The following is a 22,467-nucleotide window of genomic DNA, read 5'->3' as shown; positions in this document are numbered from 1 at the left end:
GGGAGGCTGAGCTCTTGGCCCATCCCCTCCAAGTCCAGTGCTCTGGCCGTTTCTCCCTAAGTCACGACAGGCATCAGGCCTCCCCGGCCGGGACCTCATCGCCACCCCATCTCCAAGCCCAGTGTCTTCACCGAGGGGGCGACTGCTCCCGGCATCAGGCTTCAAGGGTTCTGGCTGACCTCGAGATCCTGCAACCGGCCCCTCCAGGGGCGCAGCGCTGGTCCCCATCCTCAGGCCCCATTTCTCAGAGGGGCAGATGCCTGCCCCCAGCTTCAAGCGAGGAGCAGCAGTCATCAGCTTGAAAGTCTCCAGAACAACAGATGGTAATTTGTTGACACTGAGAGATTTAAGGGGACTCAATCGCAGTCCTACTGAAAAAGCTTTCTCTAAAATAGGAAAGCACACAGATTCCTCAATGCACAGAAATTGCTAACAGCTTTGTTTTCAACCCAGCAGGAATAAAAAGAAGCTGACAACTTATTTTTGCAGGTTATACTCATTCAAGTCTATTTTTAGATCTTTTTCCTAAGTAAGTGCACCAGAATAGCATTCAGTTTGAAAAATCACCATCTGTTCCAAGCAGTAAGCCCCATCTCATGGGGTCTGGGGTGGGCATGCCTGGCTGATCAGGGCCGTCCCCGCGGACAAGAACAAAGGGTATTTTTTGTCCCCAGAGTGGTGCGGAGAGAGCGCCCTGGCAAGAGCCACTGGCAGTCGGCATCATAAATGTCCATCAAACAACCCCTAATCTATTTTATTTATAAACTGAGCACCACAAAAAATGCCCTCGGCTTTTAAAAAGAAGCTCAAATAATCCTTTGTATTTAAATAGATTTCTTACGAAAAGACCATCCAACCTTATCTTGGTTGTTAAGATAAAAATTAACCTATGGAAAAAGAGCCAACGCTCGATGCTATAAAAGGCCCCTTCCCCGCCTAATTTTCCGGTTTATGAGAGCCGTTCCCTGCCTCTCTAGCCGAGTTCTTTCTCGAAGCCCCACTTGGGAGTGACTCACGCTCTTCTGTGAAAATGCAGTTGGTGCATGCAATAACATCACGACAGTGGGAATCTGACATATGAGTAACGGGCTCTGGAACCAGTACTGGCATGTGACACGTCCAGGGAGGGCCAGGGTGACAGCAGGCAGTCCCCAGGCCCACAGGCCTGACCAGGCCGGCTGGGCTCTGGCTATTTTTAGCCTCCACTGGACTTAGCTCACTCCACCCTCTGGAATAACCTAGATCTAAATGCCATTTTTCTCCTACAAGCCAGAAGACATCTGCAAGGAAGGCTGTAGATTTAGGTGGTCAGTACAGGCACGGAAGGCGTGACAACAAAGATGATAAACCCATCCCAGTGAGCCCACCCCCTGGGTTCGGGGACCCCGTGGTCACCATGCAGTAGCTATTGCGGTTTCTCAGCAGGACTGCCCATGTGCCCAGCACTGGGGGTGCTGTCTGTCTGCACAGAGACCCCGAGACCTGCACAGAGCACAGCGAGGAAGCCCCCTTGCTGGTCATTATTTTTGGCCTCTCTGAACGTTTTCCAAAATAAATACTGAAAGGAAGTCATGCTTGCTCACATACACTCCCTTTCTCTCTCTCTCTCTCTCTCTCTCTCTCCAAATACAGAGTCCTTCTTGGGGAAACCAGTACTCAAAATCCTAGGTGCAGTAGTTATGACATAGGATTTCCTAACCCGCAGTGGAGTTCAACTGAAACTTAAGCACAGCAAGTTGCCTCTTATCAGCACGTTGTTCCAGGAAGCAGCTCTGTGCTTGTCACCGCCCTCTCCAGAGCCGCCGGGCACGTAGGCAGCATCAGGCAGCCCGGGGACCTGCTTCTTGCACCTTTGCACTGGCTCCGGGATGACTCCTAAGTCAATGTTTACCCACCCTCTTGGCTTTCGATGAAGCCAGAGTGTGGGAAGTCGCGTGGACTGGAGCCTCTCCGAAGCTCGATTGGTGGACAAATGCGTCCCCTTAGCAATGAAGCTAAAACTAGAACAGGCCAGGCTCCCCAGCTGAAGTGGAAAGAAAGGGCCATGAGAGTAGGGCTGTAGCCTGAATTTCACACAGCTCGGGTCCCGTCTGCATTAAGACACCTGCCTGTCACCGCCGTCCCGTGAAGCCAAGAGAACAAGGTTATTGTACCACCTGCTCTTCGCAGAGAAGGGAATCAGGGCTTTGGAGGAGAGTGTATGGGCAGTGGGGAGGCTGCTGGATTCCTGCTTCACCTCCTTTTCCCTTTTCTCATTTTTCTCATGAGAACATGTGGCTATACTGCAGGCTAACTAATCTTACAACCCTTCTAAGTGTATCATCAAACATGCAGGCACTGTGTAAAGTGTTCAGGAGAAAGAAAACCAAGCATTCTCTTCTTTAGAAGTTTTATTTACAGAACAGGACGTGTGATTTATTTATCTCTCTCTCTCTCTCTCTTTTAAATTGAAGTATAGTTGATTTACAATGTTGTGTTAGTTTCAGGTGAACAGCAAAGTGATTCAGTTATACATTTATATATATCTGTTCTTTTTCAGATTCTTTTCCCTTATAGATTATTACAAAATATTGAGTATAGTTCCCTGTGCTATACAATAGGTCCTTGTTGGTTATCTATTTTATATATAGTAGTATGTGTATGTTAGGACGTGTTATTTAGAAAAAGTCCACTGGTGTTGCCTAGTCATCTTGCAGCAGAAAATTGTAGAACTGCTCCAAGTGCAATAAAAAACCGGGGCTCCTGTGTTTCTGAGTGTGGACATCATCATATTTTGAGGAGCCCTACATGAAAGTAACTGGACATTTATCATCCTCTTAGAAAACAAATAAAATGACGAATAACAAATGTGGATTAAGTGATGACTTAAGATGAACCAACGTAAGATGAACCAGCACTTTGTTAAACACAACTCTTAAAACACTGGGGAAGCGTTGGCATATCTGTGCCAAGCATATTTACCCAGTTGGTGGCAACATGGATTTGTAGACCCTTGTAATAACCAAGTGGTTTCCTGGGTGTTTGACCACAGTGCAAGTGCAGAGGTGAAGAAAAAAATGCATTAATAATTGGAGACATAGTCACAGGGACCTGCCCAATGACACTCCACACGGCCGTCTGCTGTCATTAAAACCAAGTGTGGTGGGGGTCTCCCCGACTCCAAGCATGGAGTCCTAATGAGGGCTGTCAATTATAGGACCTCACCCCCGCCCCAGGGCCCAAGTCCTTCCCAAAATATCTTCCTAAAATATGGAGGTAAGATCACCCTCCACTTTGGTAGAAAGGCTGGAAAGATGCAAGCTGGGGACCACCAGGGGCACGTCCTCTCCTGCATGGAGAACCAGTTGGTAGGGGAGAGGGAGAGACCAGAAAAGACTGAGACTACAGGTCTAGTTGTCAAAGAAGCTGTCTGGTCAGCAGATTCTCTTTTCCTGTCTAGTTTAGTTCAAGTTGGGTTTGTGTTTCTTGCCACCAAAAGAGTTCTGACACAGGCCTGGGTGTCTTATCCCGACTGAGCCCCCTCTGTCACCTGACCCCCTTCCCTGCCAGTGGATTGTGTTCTTTACCTACCTGGCTAATTTAGGTCCTTGCTGACAGGGCCACACGCTGGAGCTCGTTAGTAACCATCACCGTCTCCCAAGCCTTTGATATGCTGTTGGTCTAAAGCAGATGTCGTTAAGCTGAGGTCTAGAGAGAGCAGAATCCCCAAGCACACAGCTTAGGAGGCGAAGTCCTTAGATTCCACCCAGTTCAGGTCCCAAACTAGTCATTTGACCAGGATCATGTTATCAGTTATTGGATAATGGACTGCCTCCCCTGCATTCAATCTATAAAAAGCCAGATGCAGTTTTCAGGGGTCTATCCCCAGCCCGTGACAACCTCCAGGACCCTCTACAACAGCACTGACAAAAGTGAATCAGTGAGGGAAAAAGACCCCCACGAAGTTCTCTCCAATCATCCTTCAGAAGAAAAGCCTATCAGCAGGAACCTGGTGGGAAGATTGCCTAAGGGGCTTAATCTACTGTCAGGGAAGGGGATCAGAAAATGGATGTCTGAGACCTGCCAGCCCTGTTATGTCCCCCCTGTGACATAGATATTGTGGGGATAGAGAGCTCAGTGTGCTTTGTCCCCATTTGTAAACGGGTTCCCTCCCTCACTGGGTACAGTGTGCTGAGGGGGCTGAACAGTATGGAGGCCACAGGCTACCTGGCTCTGTGGAGCCAAACCTGACCTCGAGAGCAAAGGACGTGACCTAGAGGTATGGGGTTAGAGCTGGGCGCAGTTGCTGGGCAGAACCTGGGGTTGCTCTTAGCAAGACACCTGCGTTTGTGGACATACAAGGAGGAATGCTTTAATATAAGTTGTAGACGTAAAGGAGAAAATGCTTTAAGGCAAGTTGTGGATTGACAAGGAGGAAATGCTTTAAGGTGATTTGGGGGCATCATGGTGAATGGATGACCAGTTGGGTCAAGGTTGGCCCTCGGTGGCTGCTGTGACTTTTCGGGCCAGACAGCAGCTCTCCCTTCTGTTGGAGAGGTCCCCCTCCCCCACTCATGATGCCCACTTCTGTGGCCATAGAGAGGACATGTGATCTGTGAGGCCCAGCAGAGGCCACTCCTGGGAGATTTTGAGTTGGAACTGAGCAAAGAGGGTTCCCCTTCCTCCCTGGTGGTAAGGTCGGCAGCCTGGAGCTGAAGTCAGGCCCAGAGGATGAAGCCACATGTCAGAGGACACTTGATGAGAAATGGAGAGTGTCCCTGCAGCTCTGAGACCCTGGCTCCCCTGTCCTGTCCACGCTGAGAGCCACGAAGCTCCCTTGTGCCTAAGCAACTTCAGTTGATTTCCTGCCACTAACATCAAAGAGTCCTAATACACCAAGCATGTCATACTGTACTCAACCAAGATTCGAACATCTTTAACAAAATGCAAAATTTTAATTTACCATTTTAGTCATATGAAATCAATAACAACCATCACAGTAACTCTCCATCATGCATGGGGATATAAGAGGCATAGCTTTGTGGCCCAAAAATGTTGAATAAAAGCAACTGTATATTCATACTACTATATGCAAAATAGATAATCAACAAGGACCTACTGTAGAGCACAGGGAACTCTACTCAGTACCCTGTAATAACCTATATGGGAAAATAATCTGAAAAAGAATAAATATGTGTATCTGTATAACTGAATCACTTTGCTGTACACCTGAAACTAACACAACATTGTAAATCAAATACACTCCAATATAAAAAATAAAGAAAAATAAAAGTGACCTTATGTTCAATATTGAGCTCACAGGATGGAGCACTATAAAATAGATCTGACTTTTTCCACAGCAAAGTAGAATACATAAAGTTAAAATTAAAATATGGTAGAAGAGCATTCACACATGAACCAATCTCACAAAACCCCCAATCCAAACAAAAATCCCTAATAGGTTTCTCTGTTCTACTCAGTGGCTTTAAAGCAGTTGTTAATCACGGACCCATTAAGGAGCCAAAACACATTTGGTTATTTCTGAAGCACATGATCTTGAAGCTCTGTTAGAATCTTCCATAGTTGTATGATGAGAGTTATGTCACAAAGTTAATCATTCTCAGGATGCTTGCATTCGGGGTAATGCAAAACTTCTTGTGCAAGCGGCCATGAATCAGTGAGCATCACATTGCATAATGGGCTCTGAATCATGTGTCAGGGGATCCGAGCCCACGGCTGCACAATGCAGGCCAGGGTTTGTGCCTCTTATTGACATTTTCTGAAGCAGAACTGGAACCACGTGATGCAGGCTTCCTGCCAACCGTCACTTATTGCCAATAATTAAGTCGGATGATATGGAGAAATAGCACTTCAGTTCCTTCAGAGTTCTAAAAAGAAGACTCTTTGAAGTCCCTGGTTTCTAGCACAGTGTTGTGGCTGGCTGGGATGTGTTACACTTGATCATTGTAAAAACTACCCAATAAAATGAAAATCAAATATTTTGCTCAAATAGTTCCTGGCATTTGTGTTAGAAACAATAGACATAGCCCCACCATAAAATTATTTTATACGTAAGAAAAGTAAAAGGTCGAAGATGCCAGGAGCCAAAGACATACCCGTAATACATCAAATCTCAATCCATCATGTCTGATGTTCTTGAGAAATACTGTTAGCGAGAAACTATTACTTAATCTTGCCAGTATTATCCAAAGAGAACACTTGCGAAATACTCAAGACAAATAAGCTGTAATTACTACATGAATAAGGAGTCTGTGTAGCCTAAACTGTTTTGTAACATCAACGCAGACTCTAGTGGAGCACACCAGTAATTAGCCACGTTAACAACATTGGCCAATGTGTTTGAGGAGCTCTGAGAGTTAACAGTGCCAGTGGCGGTGTGAGGACTCCGCGAAACGACCTGTTGTTCTCAACAACACCGTAACTGAAAAATTCTTCTGAAACTTAACCGAGGGCCAATTACGCATTCTAGGAACCAACTAGAATATATCTGGCTCCCTAGCCTATATTAGAAATAGTCAATCATCAAATTTAATCTTGATTATTTTCATTTTACTTTTTTCTTTTTAAGAAAAGAACTCTTGGATTCCATCACTAGCAAACTCTTACTGTATTTGAAATCCTGCCCAAGATCTCGGACAAGTTCGAATTAATAAACTGTTTTGTCATCATAGTCTTCATGTCCAACAATGGAACATGAATTTAACAGCATGGAAGAAAAGTTTATACTTCTCCTAAAACATAAAACACCTATAAATGCTAGGACTACAATAATTAACTTCTGATTTTTACTCCTTCAATTCTGCATTTATGGATTGATTTGCTTTGATCTATGGCTTTCAGTTTAGACACTGATGATTGAATGAACACAGATCCTCCACAGACCAAGACAACCTTATGACTAGGCAGGGGCAGCCTCAGCTGGAGCAGCAAATTTCTGTTTCCTGGGTCCATCCTCAGAGAACACATTTAAAAGACAACACAGCAGTAAAGCCTATTCTTTTTTGACTAAAAATAAACTTTACATTTTGACTGAAAATATTTGGGGCTGTAATAATAATAAATTTTATATTAATAATAATTATTAATATATTATTTATATTAACAATTAATGATCTATATATATATATTTTTGGCTACACTGTGCAGCTTGTGGGATCTCAGTTCCCCAACCAGGGATTGAACCCAGGCTACAGCAGTGAAAGCTCAGAATCCTAACCACTAGGCCACCAGGGAACTCCCTGGTGGAATAATAATAATAATTATATTAATAATAATGATTAATATATTATTAATATTAATAATTAATATCAATATATTATCATTGTTCTATTATTACTGTTATTCAACAAACATCAGTTTATTCAATAGACATCAGTTCTGATGTACCAGAAGTCAGAGAGCTACTCTGAATACCTTATTTATCAATAACATCCCATGATACACATGGTTGCATTAGAATCAGCTGGGCGAGTGTTATCAGTGGGAATGGTGCAAGGAGAATCTCCAAAAACCTGCTCCTCTATGTAAGCAATAATTATCAAAATCAACTTTTACAGAACCCTGGAATTCAACCAAAAGCTTGCAACAATCTAAGGAGCACTTATTCAAGAAAAATGACTGAATCTCAATAAGAACATCAAGCTCTGTGGTTTTTTAAATTGCTGTATATCCAGCCTCCTTTCCAAACTCCTTGTACAGCTTGAAATCCAACAGCCTCAAAGTCAGTGTAGCCATGAGCAGACTACCACCATGACAGAGCTCCCCACAGCTCTATTCCTAGGAATTTGTCATTATCTGACCTGTCTGGCAGCTCCTTGGAGAATCAACTAGTGGGAAAACCCCATTCAAATCAAAGGTCTTGCCTTTATCTGACCTGACTCAGAGCTCCCTCACTGTGAACAGATTTGTCTGTAGAGTATTTGTGGAAAACAACCATTGACAATTGTTTAGCATCCAAATTGTCTAAGGCAGTGATTACAATTGGCATCAACAAGAAGCTGACCAAAACACTGAAAAGGAGAAAATGGGGAATGAGATGTCCACAGGGGCTATGAAAAGCTCTAACATATTCCTAGGAATCTAGAAGGCAATATGCATGTGCAGGGCTGTATGTACACTCAGGAGAGACCTGAGAAGGCCCTAACTCTTACCTCTGGTTGACCTTGAGGCTCTGAACAAATAGGAAGTGAAGACTAAACCAGGGTTGCCAATTCCCTGACAAAGCATTGATGACATGCCCCAACATGCACACAGAGCCCTTCTGCAAGAGCTGGAGACTTATCGGTTCAAGGAATTTAAACGAATATCAGTCCAGCTAATAGCTGACCACTGAACTAACCAAGCAGAGATTTCAGTGACCACACATAGCAAAGAGTACATTATTATTTCAGGCAAATCTATAAATAAACAAATAACAGCAATAATGGACAGCAACTATAAATGCAGGAAGGGGATGCAAGGATCTGATTTTCAGAGTTGGACATTATATTATTTTAAATGTCCACAATTCAACAAGATATTATGACATGCAAAGAAATAAGAAAGTGTGACCAATACAAGGAAAAGAAGCAACAAATAGGAACTGTCCCTGAAAAAGCCAAGACTCTGAACTTACTAGAAAAGATTTTAAAACAGCTCTTTTAAATATGTTCAAAGAACAAAAGTATGAGAACAATGTCTCACCAGACAAGGACACTTAATAAAGAGATATTGTAAAAAGAGAACTAAAGAACCATTCTAAAGTCAAAAATATAAACTGAAACAAAAAATTCCCTACACAGTCTCAAGAGCAGTTTTGACACAGCGGAGGAATCAGTAAGCTTGAAAACATATCAATAGAAATCAGCAAATTTGAAAAGTAGAGAGAAAAAGATCAAAGAAAAATGAACAGACCCTCAAAGACCTGTGGGATATCATCAAATGTACTAATATATGTGTAATGGGATTTCCAGAAGGAGAGGACAGAAAGGAGTAGAAAGAATATTTAAAGAGATAATGACCAAAAACTTCTCAAATTTGACAAAAGACATGAACTACACATCCAAAAAGCTCAATGAAATCCAGTCAGGATCAACTCAAAGAGATCCACACCAAAACACATTATAATGTGTGCCAAAGCCAGAGAATCCTGAAAGTAGCAAGAGAGAAGGAACTTGTCATTTACAAGGGGTTCTCAATAAGATTAACAGCTAATTTCTCATCAGAAACCATAAAGGCCAAAAGGCAGTGGCATGACATATTCAAAGTGCCGGAAAAAAACAGACTGTCAACCAATAACCCTATGTCTAACAAAATTACACTTCAAAAATGAAGGAAAAATTAAGATATTCCAAGACAAACAAAAGCATAAAGAATTTGTCACTAGCAGAACTTTCTTAAAATAAATATTATAAAGGGAGGCCTTCAGGTTGAAATGAAAGGACACTAGAGAGTAATTCAAATCCACATGAAAAAAATGAGGTGTACTGATAAAGTTAATTACATACATAAAAGACAGTAGAAATGTATTTTTCATCTGTAATTTTTTCCCTCCAATTGGAATTCAAAAACAACTGCAAAAATTAATCATTATAAAGCTATTCTCACAGATTTATAATGCATAAAGGTTTAATTTATATGATGATAATAGCACAGAGGGAGGGAAGGGTACAAAGCTACATTAGAGCCAAGTTTTTATGTACTATTGGAATTAAGTCGGTATCAATCCAAAATAGATTTATAAGTTAAGATGGTAATTGCACTTCCCCAAAAAACCATTAAGAAAACAAGTCCAAAGATATATACAGCAAATGAAGTGACCAGGGAATTAAAATGGTACACTAGAAAATATCTGTTAAACACAAAGAAGTAAGAGAGAAAAAAGAGACGTGACAGGTAGAAAACGAATAGCAAAATGGCAGATGTAAATACTACCTTATCAATAATTATATTAAATGTAAATGGTTAAACTCCATCAAAAGGCAGAAGGAGCAGAATGAATTAAAATAACATAATCCAACTTTGTGCTGTCTACAAGAGACATGCTTTAGATTCAAAGATATAAGTAGGTTGAAAGCAAAATGATAGGAAAAATATGCCATGCAAAGAACAACCAAAAGAAAGTTGGAGTGTCTACACTAATATCAGACAAACCAGATTTTAAGATAAAAACAGTTATTATAGATAAAAAAGCACATCTTATTATGATAAAAGTGTTAATCCATCAAGAAGACATAATAATTATAAATATATACACATAACAGAAGAGTCCAAAATAAATGAAGCAAAACTAACAGAATTGAAGGGAGAAATACACAATTCAACAATAATAGTTGCAGATGTGAATACCTCAGAGGAGGTATTGACATCTGACAGGAGGGGGAGGAAGAGAGGAGGAAGAAGGGAACACTTTCACACTTTCTAAATCATTCTATGAAGCCAGTATTATGCTGACATCCAAATCAGTCAAAGTCAAAGACATCACAAGAAAAGAAAACTACACAATAATATTCCTTATTAACATAGACCTCAAAATCCTGAACAAAATACTAGCAAGCCACATCCAGCAACATTAAAAAAAAAAAAAAAAGGAGTATACACCATGACCAAGCAATTTATCCCAGGAATGCAAGGTTGGTTTAACATCTGAAAATAAGTCAATGTAATAACCATATCAATAGAATAAAAAACAGCAACCACATGATCAAATGAATAGATGATGGCATAAGGAGAGACAATGAAATAGAATTGAGAGTTTAGAAATAAACCCTTACATTACGGTTAACTTATTTTTGGCAAGATTACCAAGATAATACAATGGAGGAAAGAACAGTCTTTTCAACAAGAGTGTTGGGACAACTGGATATCAATATACAAAAAAGGAAGTTGGGTCTTACATGGTATACAAAAATTAACCAACGTGGATCAAAAATCTAAGTGTAAAAACTAAAACTATAAAACTCTTAGACAAAAACTTAGATCTTCACCACCTTGTATTGGCAATGGTTTCTTAGATATGATACCACAAGCACAGACAAAAGGAAAAATTGATAAACCAAACTTCATCAAAATTTAAAACTTTGAAATGGTCAAAGGACACCATCAAGAAAGTGAAAAGGCAACCCACAGAAGAAAGACTTACTTACAAATCACATATCCAATAAGGGACTTATATCCAGAATATATAAAGAACACTTACCACTCAATAATAAAATGACACATAACCCAATTAAATATGGGCAAAGGGTTTGAATGGACATTTCTCCAAAGAAGATATATAAATGGCTAACAAACACATGAAAAGATGGTCAATATCATTAGTCCCTAGGGAAATGCAAATCAAAAGCATAATGAGATACTACTTCACACCCACTAGGATGGCTATAAACAAAAAGAAGGCCGATAACAAGTGTTGGTGGAATGTAGAGAAATTAGAACCCTCATATATGCTGGTAGGATTGTAAAATCGTGCAGCCACTCTGGAAACCAGTTTTGCAGTTCCTCAAAAAGTTAAACATAAAGTTGTTTTATGCCCTAGTAATTCCACTTCTAGGTATATACCCAAGAGAAATGATAACATATATCCCTACAAATATTGTACAGATAGGCTCATAACAGCATTATTTATAATAGTCCAAAAGTGGAAGCAACCCAAATGTTCATCAATTGATGAATGGATAAAAAAAATATGGTATATACATAGAGTGGAATATTTTCAGCCATAAGGAGAAATGAAGTACTGATACATGTTACACCATGGATATGCTTTGAAAATATTATGCTGAGTGAAAAAAGCAGGACATAAAAGGCTATATATTGTATAATTCTATTTATATGAAATATTTAAAGTAGGCAAATCCAGAAACAGAAAGTAGATTAGTGATTGCTAGGGGCTGGGCGAAGGGGCAATCAGGGTTGACTGGTAATGGGTACAGGGCTTCTTTTTGGTGTGATGAAAATATCTACAATTAGATAGTGGTCATGGTTGTACAACTCTGTGAATATACTAAAACCACTGACTTGTACACTAGAAAGGGTGACTTTTATTGTATGCGAATTATAGCTCAAAAAAAAAAAAAAATTTGCCAAGGTGGCTTTTATCTCAATAGCAATTTTAGGGCTCCAAACACAGAATCAATTCAGAAGTTATGGAATGGAGTCCCAAAATATATCTTGAGGGTACTTTTTCCAGGTGCCAGCAGCTTTGAGAATCCCTGCCCTCAGGTTAATGAATAGACAAGATGAGGTCTTTTTTTTCTTATAGATGTGGCCTCCCTCCATTCTGCATCCGCTGACGGTCACGGCCAGGTAGGACTGGTCCAGGCCAGGACTTGGCTGATTCCTTTCCCTGGTTCTCTTAACCACCACACTCCTTCTCACATTCACTTTCTAAGACTAGCTTATCCTGGGGTAGATTAAAAATGTCAGGTCTGTCGAGTTTTTCAGGAAATTCAACATACATTTTCAGATCTACACAGGTGAACTTTTTTTTTTTTTAATACGCACATAGCGAATGAGAGCTCACGCACACTACCTGAACTCAGGAGTACCAGTCTTGCGGATGGTCAGTCTTTTTAGAAGAGTGGTTGGACAATCACAAGCCACATACACATTCCCACAAAGACCAGAGCAAAAGAAAGTACCTTTCATGTTATGTGCAGACCTCTGTTTGTGTTCTGCAAGCATCTCATAGAGTCACTGACAGGTAATACGAATAAATATACCAATCACACCTTTCCAATAATTACAATTTCTTTCCACCAAGTCAGATGTGGGCTGTCATTTCCTGTGTTTTGTAGCACATCACACATTTCTTGTATTTTTAAAGCACTCAAATTAGGGCCACTCATGAGCAAGTTCTAGGCTTCGTAAAAAGTCTGTTTCAGAACAGTGTTAATAGACGACTCAAAAGAAATGTTACTCAATGTAGGAGAGGCTGTGAGGAGTTGGAACTTTTCTCGGTTGCCAAACCGCTCTTCACTTTCTGTAAACTGCACAAAGGATTCATTTAACACGCTTCGGAGGCTGAAAGTGAAAGTGACTCAGACTATTTTCAGAAAGGTCAAGAAGCACATTTGCCCATCTTCCAATTCCTCTGAAACCTTGGCCTGTGAACATCACAACTAAAAGAACACAGTTCCCTCCTGAGCTGTCACTCAGCGCTGCGGTGATTTTACTATTTCTCTCAGAAGAGTTCAGGCCCCACTCTGTGAAATGGGTTCACGAGAGACTGTTTGGAGAACATCTGACAGGCAGTCTTTGGAAATGTATTAGGACCGAAACTTGGCAGTGAGATGTGGTGGGCGGATGGTGCAGGCAGCCCACCTTGTTCCTGGCCTGGTCACGGCTCACCCGCCGCAGGGACTGCATCCTCCAGCATCTCCTCTGTGACAGGGAGGCCACCAGGCAGCCATGTGAAAGCCAACAGGGTGATGAGAAAATGGGCAATCCTTCCTTCCCAGCCCTCAAAATTGGTACTATAAACATGGCATTCAGGCCTAAGGATAATTTTTCTTAAAATATTAAAAGAACTACTGCTTAAACTATGGATTATCCCAAGGACCAGAGTTATTAACCACAGCCCCACTTAGGCAGATTACTGTTTTCTGTGCTTCTTTATGACCCAGCCCAACAAGTGAGCTGCCTCTGCAGCCATGTATTTCCCATCTATTCAGTCGATGTGGGAGCTGAAGGGGTGCCATCTGGATGACTTCAGGGACAGAGATGAGTTAGAGGAACTGTCCTCTGTCCCACCCCCTTGCCCACTTTCTGCTTCAACCTCAGTGTCAGGGAGCTGCTCCTGGGCCTGGGAGAGTGGAAGCAGCTTCCCCTACTGACCAGAGCCCTCATCTCTGTTTTTGGACAGACGCAGAGCAGAGCAGAAGAGGGGTTTTGGGAGTGGGGGGCCTGTGTGGTTTCCTCTGGCCCCTGGCAGCCTCGAAGGTTCCAGTTTCACACTGTGGTTCTAAAAAAGAAAGCCACCAGGTTTCCCCTGACCTCTTGTCTCCTGAGTGAACTCCCAGGCTCCTGAACACGGCCCCGAACTGGACGTGGTTGTGAGACCCACCTCCCTGTCCCAACAGTTCTCTTCTGAAACATGAAACAAGTAAAATATCACCACCACTTTTGTAGAAGGCGACCTTACTGATTCCAAAGCCCTTTTGCCTGGACACATCCAGTCTGTCTTTACAGTTATCACAAATGACTACGATTCCTTCACAGATGAAGAAACAAGCTCAGAGGGAGGAGATGCTTTACCTGGTCTCATCACTGGTTTCAGAAGAGTTGAAACTTGGGCAAAGAATGCCTGTGTGACTAGAGAGAAGCCCGAGCGCTGCAACTAGAGAGAAACCCAAACAGACCCCCAGCTGACCTCGCACTGTAACGAAAAAGGATCCTGCGTGCTTCAACAAAGATCCCGTGTGCCGCAATGAAGACCCAATGCAGCCAAAAAATATAACAACAACAAAAAAAAGAACTCCTGTGTGCTTTCCAGAAAAGCACAGAGGGAATCTATAGCCACCTGAAACTGTGACATTGAGAAGTGAATACAAGACTCTAGGTGAGCTTGACCAGTGCAGAATAGAGCAAGATGCACATTATGCTTCCCCAAAAGAAGCATGGGGTGCTCTTCACCCACACGTGCTTCCTTTCTGATGGGTATCCCTATCAAACACGAGTCCTCAGACTCACTGCTCACAGCTACCAAGATCGGCTCTGTATTCTCCAGGTGTCGTGATGAACGTCGGGGCTCTGAATTCAGAATGCCTGACACAACTCCAACTCTGGCTTCAGCTTCTTAAGCTAGAAAATGACAAACCCATTTCCTAAGGTTTTTGAGTATTGGATGTGAACATGCAGGCAAAGGGCTCGGTTTAAAGGAGACGCTGAGCAGGCATCGCTGTAACTGTCACACTGCCTGCCCATCGTCAGATCATTCGATACGCACACTATCTCTTGCCAAGTCATGAGAAAACTAGAACCAATCTGGGCAAAGGTTGACATACACATGTATCGGTAGCCTTTGGCTGTGTTGTTCAGCTGTTTTCAGGCTTAAGAGTAATGACAGGTCAACAGCTCCAGGTTCAACTCCTGACTCCACCACCCACCTGTAATCAGGCTATGCTCCAGCCTCCTGCTCTAGATCCCAGGAATAACCAGTGCCTCTTCTTTCCTGGATGCTATGAAGAGTAAATACAATAGCGCATGGAAACACCTGGAAGTATTTAAGGCTTCATAAATGGTAGTCATTATCATCATAACAATACCCGGCCCTAATTCTCTCATCGTATTCACATTAGGATCTTCAATGATATTGTCAAAATGTTCCCTTGATCAAAACATAATAGTACTGTGTTTTCTATACTTTTAAGATGGGACTGACATGCTGGTGGCTATGAGCTCACTTTGCTGGTCCCAGGGAATTGTCAGCTCACTGAGGAAGGGCTATATTCCTACCTTGCCTCCTTTAAGCTGGTGTGTGGACGACTGTCATGAGGGCTGGCCCTGACCACTCGAGAGGTGCATGTCTTAGTCTGTCCTTGGGGTCTGTCCTTTATTCTGTCAGGTGCCCAGCTGGCTCACACTGCCCTGAGGATTGGTTTGAGAAATATGGCACACCAAATTGTGCCTATCCCTCTGAGCGGTAACTGAATTTTGGGAGGTTCCCAAAGAAAAGGCATTTGAAACAGTGAGTTTTTAGGGCTTGAGACCCACAAATATTTTGAGCAGGGTGTTTGATCCCCCATCTGCCAAAATACCCCCAACCGCAATCTGTAGTGTCTCATCTCTGCAGAAGAGTGGCTCTCATTTTACCAACATATTACCAAGTAACTTTAAAATGCTCTATTTTTTCTTTTGTGACACACGTACACATTCTTTTTAAATATAAGAAAATTTCTACTGTCTTTTGATAAAGCCCAATAAATGCTGACATACACTATTTAACTAGGTAAGTAGACAAATAATAACAGCAGGATTAACCATTTAAGAAGTCTGCCTGCCTGCCAGGATTTTTGGACCCCAAATCAGAGCAAATGCAGGGCCTCACTTAACCAGCAGAGGGAGTTAGGATTAAGTGAGGAAAAGGGTCAGTGGGTAGCCAGCTATAAGTCCACATGAAAATTAAGCATTTTCTGTAAGTGTGGTTTACACGAAATGACACCCCACTTCTCCAGTCCATGTCCAGAGCGCTATTCTAAGTACCGTCAGAAAAGTAACACTGTGTGACACGCCAAATTTCTTGACAGCCAGAGGGGGAAAAAAAAGACAGGAAAACCATGTCTATTTTTTACTGAAAACAACACAAACTTGAAATGACCCTTTAAATCACAGAAAATGAATCACAGGAAATCTGAGTCTTCTTTTGGCCATGACTACAAGTCCTCTCTTGACTCAGGATCTCTGTCACTTGGAGACCTCTTTTTCTTTCAGAGATAAGTTATAAATTAACCAGCGCTACATTACCTCAAGACTAGTAGTCTCCTGCTGTGAGATAACATGAAATGTTTTTCCCCTGAACTGTAGGTGTGCCCGGTTAATCATCCTCCCTCTTGGTCGCCTTTAATTCATCTGAACATATGGATACATCCACTGTGCTACCAGCTTGCATCATGTGGTTTCAGTGTAAGGACTTGAAAACACTCCAAGCCCTGGAGGAAAACAAAAGGAGCTTCTGGCCCACGTGCTAATGCAGGCACTCCCTCAGGGACAAGCACGCCCCCCCAGAGCCCAGCCACTGGGCTTCGACCCACGAGGAGTGTTAGGACCACTCCCCAGCAAGACTGCCCTGCTGAAGAGAAAACCAAGGGAAAGGCAAACATCTATACAGACAGCTGGGCAGACACGTTGAAGTGACTACAGGATGATGTCTTTGCTTTCAGATACACTCCATTGACTTAATCACTCCAGGAACTTAATCAGAACTTGTTAGGAAATTAAATGGCGTTCAATCAGCAGCAGACTACGAATCCAAGTTAGGAGAGACAAGTCGCTCAACACACTCAATATTTTTCCCCATGAACATAATTATTTCCTACTCAGTTAGAATGGAAGTGGCATTTGCACATGTCACGGACAGAGCCAAGGGGTCCTGAAACGTCTGAAGGATCATGAAAACAAGGACCAGCACTTTATTTGCAAATTATCCTGCAGGAAATGAATGGTACAAGTTTATCAGCAAAGTGTATATACCACCAGATACAATCACCACAGAGCCGAATGTAAATTTTAACAAGCTCCTTTCATATGATGGCGATCAGCTGAGCAAACATCATAGTCTGTACAGTGTCAGCAGCAAAGGTGACAAAGAGCACAGCGCTTGCTGTAGTACAAGGACGCGCATAGTAAGCAGGCCTGCCCCCTGGCAGGGTGCCCATCAGCTGAGGTTAAGTCCACGCTTACCTCTTTCAAGGATTTTAGAATTGAGATTGAGAGTTCAATTTCTCAAATTAAAAAACAAAAGTTTCGGTGATTTAAAAAATTCCAAGTCTATATGCTTTAAAAGAGCAAGGAAGCTGTGGTGCGGAGCATGGGAATGCGTGAAACAGGCAGTCACCCACGTGTCGAACTTGACTTCACTGCAATGAAGCACAGCTGCAGTGTTTGGGGACAGTGGGGGACCCCTGGAGCTGGCAAGTAACAGGCGCGGGTCCTGGAAAAGGGGGGTTTCTCCAGCACTGCTGGACTCAGCCCTGGATGCAGCCTCAAAAGGCAGTGTGGTTTGATCAAATGAACACAAAATAAAGCTAGCCCAAATTCGTTCGGGGAGCTGTACTGTTCCGCTCCCTTTTGCACACTGAGTTCTACAGCTGACTATTTCCCCCACACTTCCTATCTGTCCCCCAGGCAAGGCTATATAAACTCACACACCCCTGGAGCTCCTCCATTTCTAGTTGCTTACCTGGCCAGGGGTAGAAGGGCATGATGTTTGTTAGAACGGGGAGAGAGGGGTGCTGTGTTCACCTCCTTTCCTTACTGAAATCAGCTGCAAATAGCTGTGGAGAAGGAAGCAGAAAGCAGGCTCTACTTCACCCTTAATCCAGGACCAAGCCACTTCTAAGGGCCAACCTTGGCTGCACCATTTTATTTCTGGGTTAGGCCAAGGGGCCAGGCCACTTGCTAGGAGGGCTTAGAGGTACAACAGTTCCAGGCCTCCAGTTGGCCTCCACAAGGCCTTTGGTCCCAGTCTCTGACTGGATTAATTCACCATCCATACTGTATTCTAAGACTGACTACGTAAAGAGGTCACCTGACAGAATCAGCAATGGAAAGGTGGTTTCTTCTAAAATCCAACATGCAATGATTTACTCAATACAAAAAGAATGGGGTAAGAGAAAAATTTCCACGTTTTCTTTTCACGAATTTTACTTATATTTGATAATTTTCACTCAGAATTCTATCAGCTCCTTTTTCAGTATGAGATGTATGTGTGTGGGTGCATGTGTACAATCCCTTGGAAACTTTATTTGGTATAACTTCACATTTTTGGTACATAGAAATAATTTTATTTTCATACTGTAGCACAGGAGACATACAATCAATATTTTTTCCTAGCGTGTGCAATATATAAATTATTCACATTAAAAAAATTAAGAACAGAAAGCCTCATATGCAGGAGGTATTTAAAAATGTATACCTAATTTTGAATTGGCGTTTTTGACAGTATACACTATTAGCTTTATAAATCTGAATGAAAATGATGATACACATTTGAACGAGTACACATAGGGGTCCACTCCAGATACTTAATTCAGTATATGGATAACTCGCTCTTCACTTTGGTCGCTGGGATTCCAGATGCTGAGGCATACGTGAATCTGAAAGATACTTCCAGAAGTATATTTATTACACTGGCATTTTAAAGATTTCTCTTTCTTCTACTCTCCTTTATAACGAGGGGTCCTTTTCTCTTTAAAAGCAAGAAGACCTTCAAGTCTGTCTTTCGTTGGAATAGTCTAAGAGAAGCAAAACATTGTTATCTATGCCAAAAAATAAAGACAACTGTAAAAGTTTAATGAGCTTTAACTAAGGAAACTAATTAGAAGACAATCTAAAATTTTGAAATCATTTGAACAATTTAAATTATGTGACCAAATTTATCATTCTAACTCTAAGATGTTTTTCCCATTTCAAATATACTTCAATAAAATTGACTTTATTTTTTTTAGACAATTTTAGGTCTACCAAAAAACTGAGCAGAAAGTTCAGAGTTCCCATATACTCCCTCAAGCCCCCCCACTGTTTCCCCTGTTATTAACATCCTGCATTAATGTGATACATTTGTTACAACTAATGAGCCAATATTAACACAATATTATTAACTAGTCCATAGTTTACATTAGGGATATTCCATGGGTTTTGACAAATGCATAATGTCATGTATCCACCATTACAGTATCACAGAGAATAGTTTCACTACCCTCACGCAGGCTTTTAAGACTGAAATCCTTCACTTAGCAATATGTATTTAAGGTTCCTTCCTGTCTCTTCCTGGTAGGATAGCTCATTTCCTTTCATTGCTGAATAACACCCCACTTATACATGTACTACAGTTTATCCATTCACCTACTGAAGGACATCCTGGTTGTTTGCAAGTTTTGCAATTAGGAATAAAGCTGCTGTAAACACCGGTCTGTAGGCTTTTGCGTGGACATAAGTTTTCAACTCATTTGGGTAAATACGTAACATGATTGCTAGATCATGTGGTAAGACTATGTAAGAAATGGCCAAACTGTGGTATCTTGTTTTGATTTGCATTTCTTAATGACATATGATGTGGAGCATATTTACCTATGCTTATTTGCCATCTGTACATCTACTTTGGTGAGGTATCTCTTCAGACCTTATACCCAGTTTTTAATGGGTTATTTTCTTACTGTTGAGTTTTAAAAACTCTTTGTATGTCTTGGATACATGTCCTTTATCAGATATATGTTTTGCAAAGATATTTTTCCCAGTCTGTGGCTTGTCTTTTCATTCTCTTCACAGTGTCTTTTGCAGAGTAGAAGTTAATCTTAATAAAGTCAAACATCAATTTTTTCTTTCATGAATTACACTTTTGGTGTTATATCTAAAAAGCCATTGCCAAACTCAAGGTCACCTAGAATTTCTACTATATTATCTTCAAGAAGTTTTATAGTTTTTCATTTTACATGTAGGTCTATGGCACATTTTGAGTTAATTTTTGTTAAGGGCGTAAGGTCAGTGTCTAGATTTTTTTTTTTTTTGGTAGTTGAATGTCCAGGTGCTTCAGTACTATTCCTTTTTAAGACTATCTTTTCTTCATTGAATTGCCTTTCCTCTTTTGTCAAAGATCGGTTGACTATATTTGTATGAATCTACTTCTGGGCTCCCTATTCTGTTCCATTGATCTATGTGTCTTTTCTTTTGCTAGTACCACACTATTTTGATTATTGTAGCTTAATTGTAAGTCTTGAAGTCAAGTAGTGTCATTCCTCCAACCTTGTTCTTTAATAGTGTGTTGGCTAATCTGGGTCTTTGGACTTTCCATATAAACTTTAGAACTGGTTTCCCAATATTAAGAAAATAACTTTCTGGAATTTTTATTGGGATTGCATTGAATCTATGATCAAGTTGGGAAGAAGTGACATCTTAATAATACTGAGTCTTACTATCCATGAATATGGGATATCTATTTGTTTAAATTGTGATTTCTTTCACCAGAGTTCCCTCTTTAGCCTGTTGATGTGATGAATTATATTAACTGATTTTTGAATGTTGAACAAGCCTTGCATATCTGGGAAAAAATCTCACTTGGTTGTGGCATGTAATTCCTTTTATATATTGTTGGATGTAGCTTGCTAATATTTCATTGAGGATTTCTATATCTATATTCATGAGAGATAATGGTTTATAGTTTTCCTTTCTTGTAATGTCTTTAGTTTTGTTATCAGTCTAATACCGTCCTCATGGAATGAGTTAGGAAGTATTCCTTCTGCTTCTATTTTCTGGAAAAGATTGTAGATAATTGGTGTAATTTCTTCCTTAAATGTTTGGTAGAATTCACCAGTGAAACCATCTGCGCCTGGTGCTTCCTATTTCGGAAGTTTGTTAATTATTGATTTAATCTCTATAACAAACATAGGACTATTCATATTATCTGTTTCTCCTTGGATGAATTTTGGTATATTTTGTCTTTCAAGGAATTGGTCCATTTCATCTAGGTTATCAGATTTGTGGGCATATATAGTTCACAGTATTCCTTTATCCTTTCAATGTCCATAAGATCAGTAGTAATAACCTTTCTTGCATTTCTGATATAATTTTTGTCTTCCTTTTTCATTGATTATCCTGACTAGAAGTCTGTCAACTTTATAGATCTTTACAAAGAACCAACTTTTGATTTTGTTTTCTATCTATTGTTTCCCCTTTTTCAATTTCACTGATTTCTGCTCTAAAGTATTATTTGTATTCTTCTGATTTGGGATTTAATTTGATCTTCTTTTTCCACTTTTGAAAGGTGGAAAGTTATTATTGATTTTAGATCTTTCTTCTTTTCTAATATACATATTTAATGTTATAAATTTCTCTCTAAACATTGTTTTTCATATATTCCCACAAATTTTGATAAGTTGTATTTTCGTTTTGATTTAGTTCAAAATATATTTTAATTCCTCTTGAGACTTTCTCTTTGACAAATGTTATTTAGAAGTACACTGCTTAACCTTATTAAAAAGATTACATATCACCGTTAATAGGTGGGGTTCCATCTATCTTTCTGTTATTGACTTCTAGTTTAATTCCATTGTGGTCTGATGGAATACTTTGTATGATTCCTGTTACATTTGATAAGGTGTGGCCAAATATGCTTTTAAAATTTTTCTTCAGACTCTGAGGTTGTCCATTTGTAAGAGGTTTGTAATTTAGTTCATTCATGGTATGTGCTCATCAATGACAGGTGGTAATTTATATAGACAGACCAGGCGCAGAGTAACACTCTAGCTATTGCTCCTAATTCATGATACTGCCATGCTTAAACGGGAGCTGACACAGTTTCCAATTCTCAGAAAAGGTAGAACAAAACTCTTTTGCTACTTTAGATGCCTTAGAACAAGCATCTAAAGTATCTTTCATTTAAAAAAGAATGGAAGAAAGGAAGGGAGGAAGGAAGATTTGTTCCTCTATAAAAAGCCCTATTAATTTGTGTACAAAAAAGAAAACTGTATATGTAATTGAACTAGTGAACTTTCAGTGGGTAGGAGGAAAGGCTCAGAACATCAGGAAAAGCCAATGAGTCTCAAATACTGATGTTTCCTGGAGGCACGTGCTCACAGCTGCCTTCCTCACACCTCTCTACCTTGGAGTGAGGGTTCAAGACCACACCCAGAAAACACAACATGAGCCAGAGAGACAGCTACAGCACAAATGGTACTAACTTAACTATTCTAAGCATTTTCTAAATTACATAGACAGGAGTCATTAGTATGTGGAACAGAATCAGTCGTAAGAGCTGGTAACAGTCAAACAGCA

General features: G+C 40.8%; 1 protein-coding gene across 4 annotated transcripts in view; it reads right to left on the bottom strand.

Annotated features, from left to right (window-relative positions):
• Positions 1–17,130: 17,130 nt before the first annotated feature.
• AUH (AU RNA binding methylglutaconyl-CoA hydratase) overlaps positions 17,131–22,467 on the bottom strand; it is a 176,101-nt gene continuing 170,764 nt past the window's right edge. For all 4 annotated transcript variants that reach the window (XM_061199374.1, XM_061199376.1, XM_061199375.1 and 1 more), the window contains one exon: positions 17,131–18,932. In XM_061199374.1, the coding sequence (XP_061055357.1) occupies positions 18,855–18,932 (78 nt within the window). In that variant the 3' untranslated portion in view covers positions 17,131–18,854. The remainder of the gene's footprint in view (positions 18,933–22,467) is intronic.

This window comes from Eubalaena glacialis, chromosome 9, assembly GCF_028564815.1.
Source record: "Eubalaena glacialis isolate mEubGla1 chromosome 9, mEubGla1.1.hap2.+ XY, whole genome shotgun sequence".
Classification (NCBI taxonomy): Eukaryota; Metazoa; Chordata; class Mammalia; order Artiodactyla; family Balaenidae; genus Eubalaena; species Eubalaena glacialis.
Note: the sequence above shows the minus strand (reverse complement) of the source record. Positions and strands in the feature narration are given on the sequence as shown.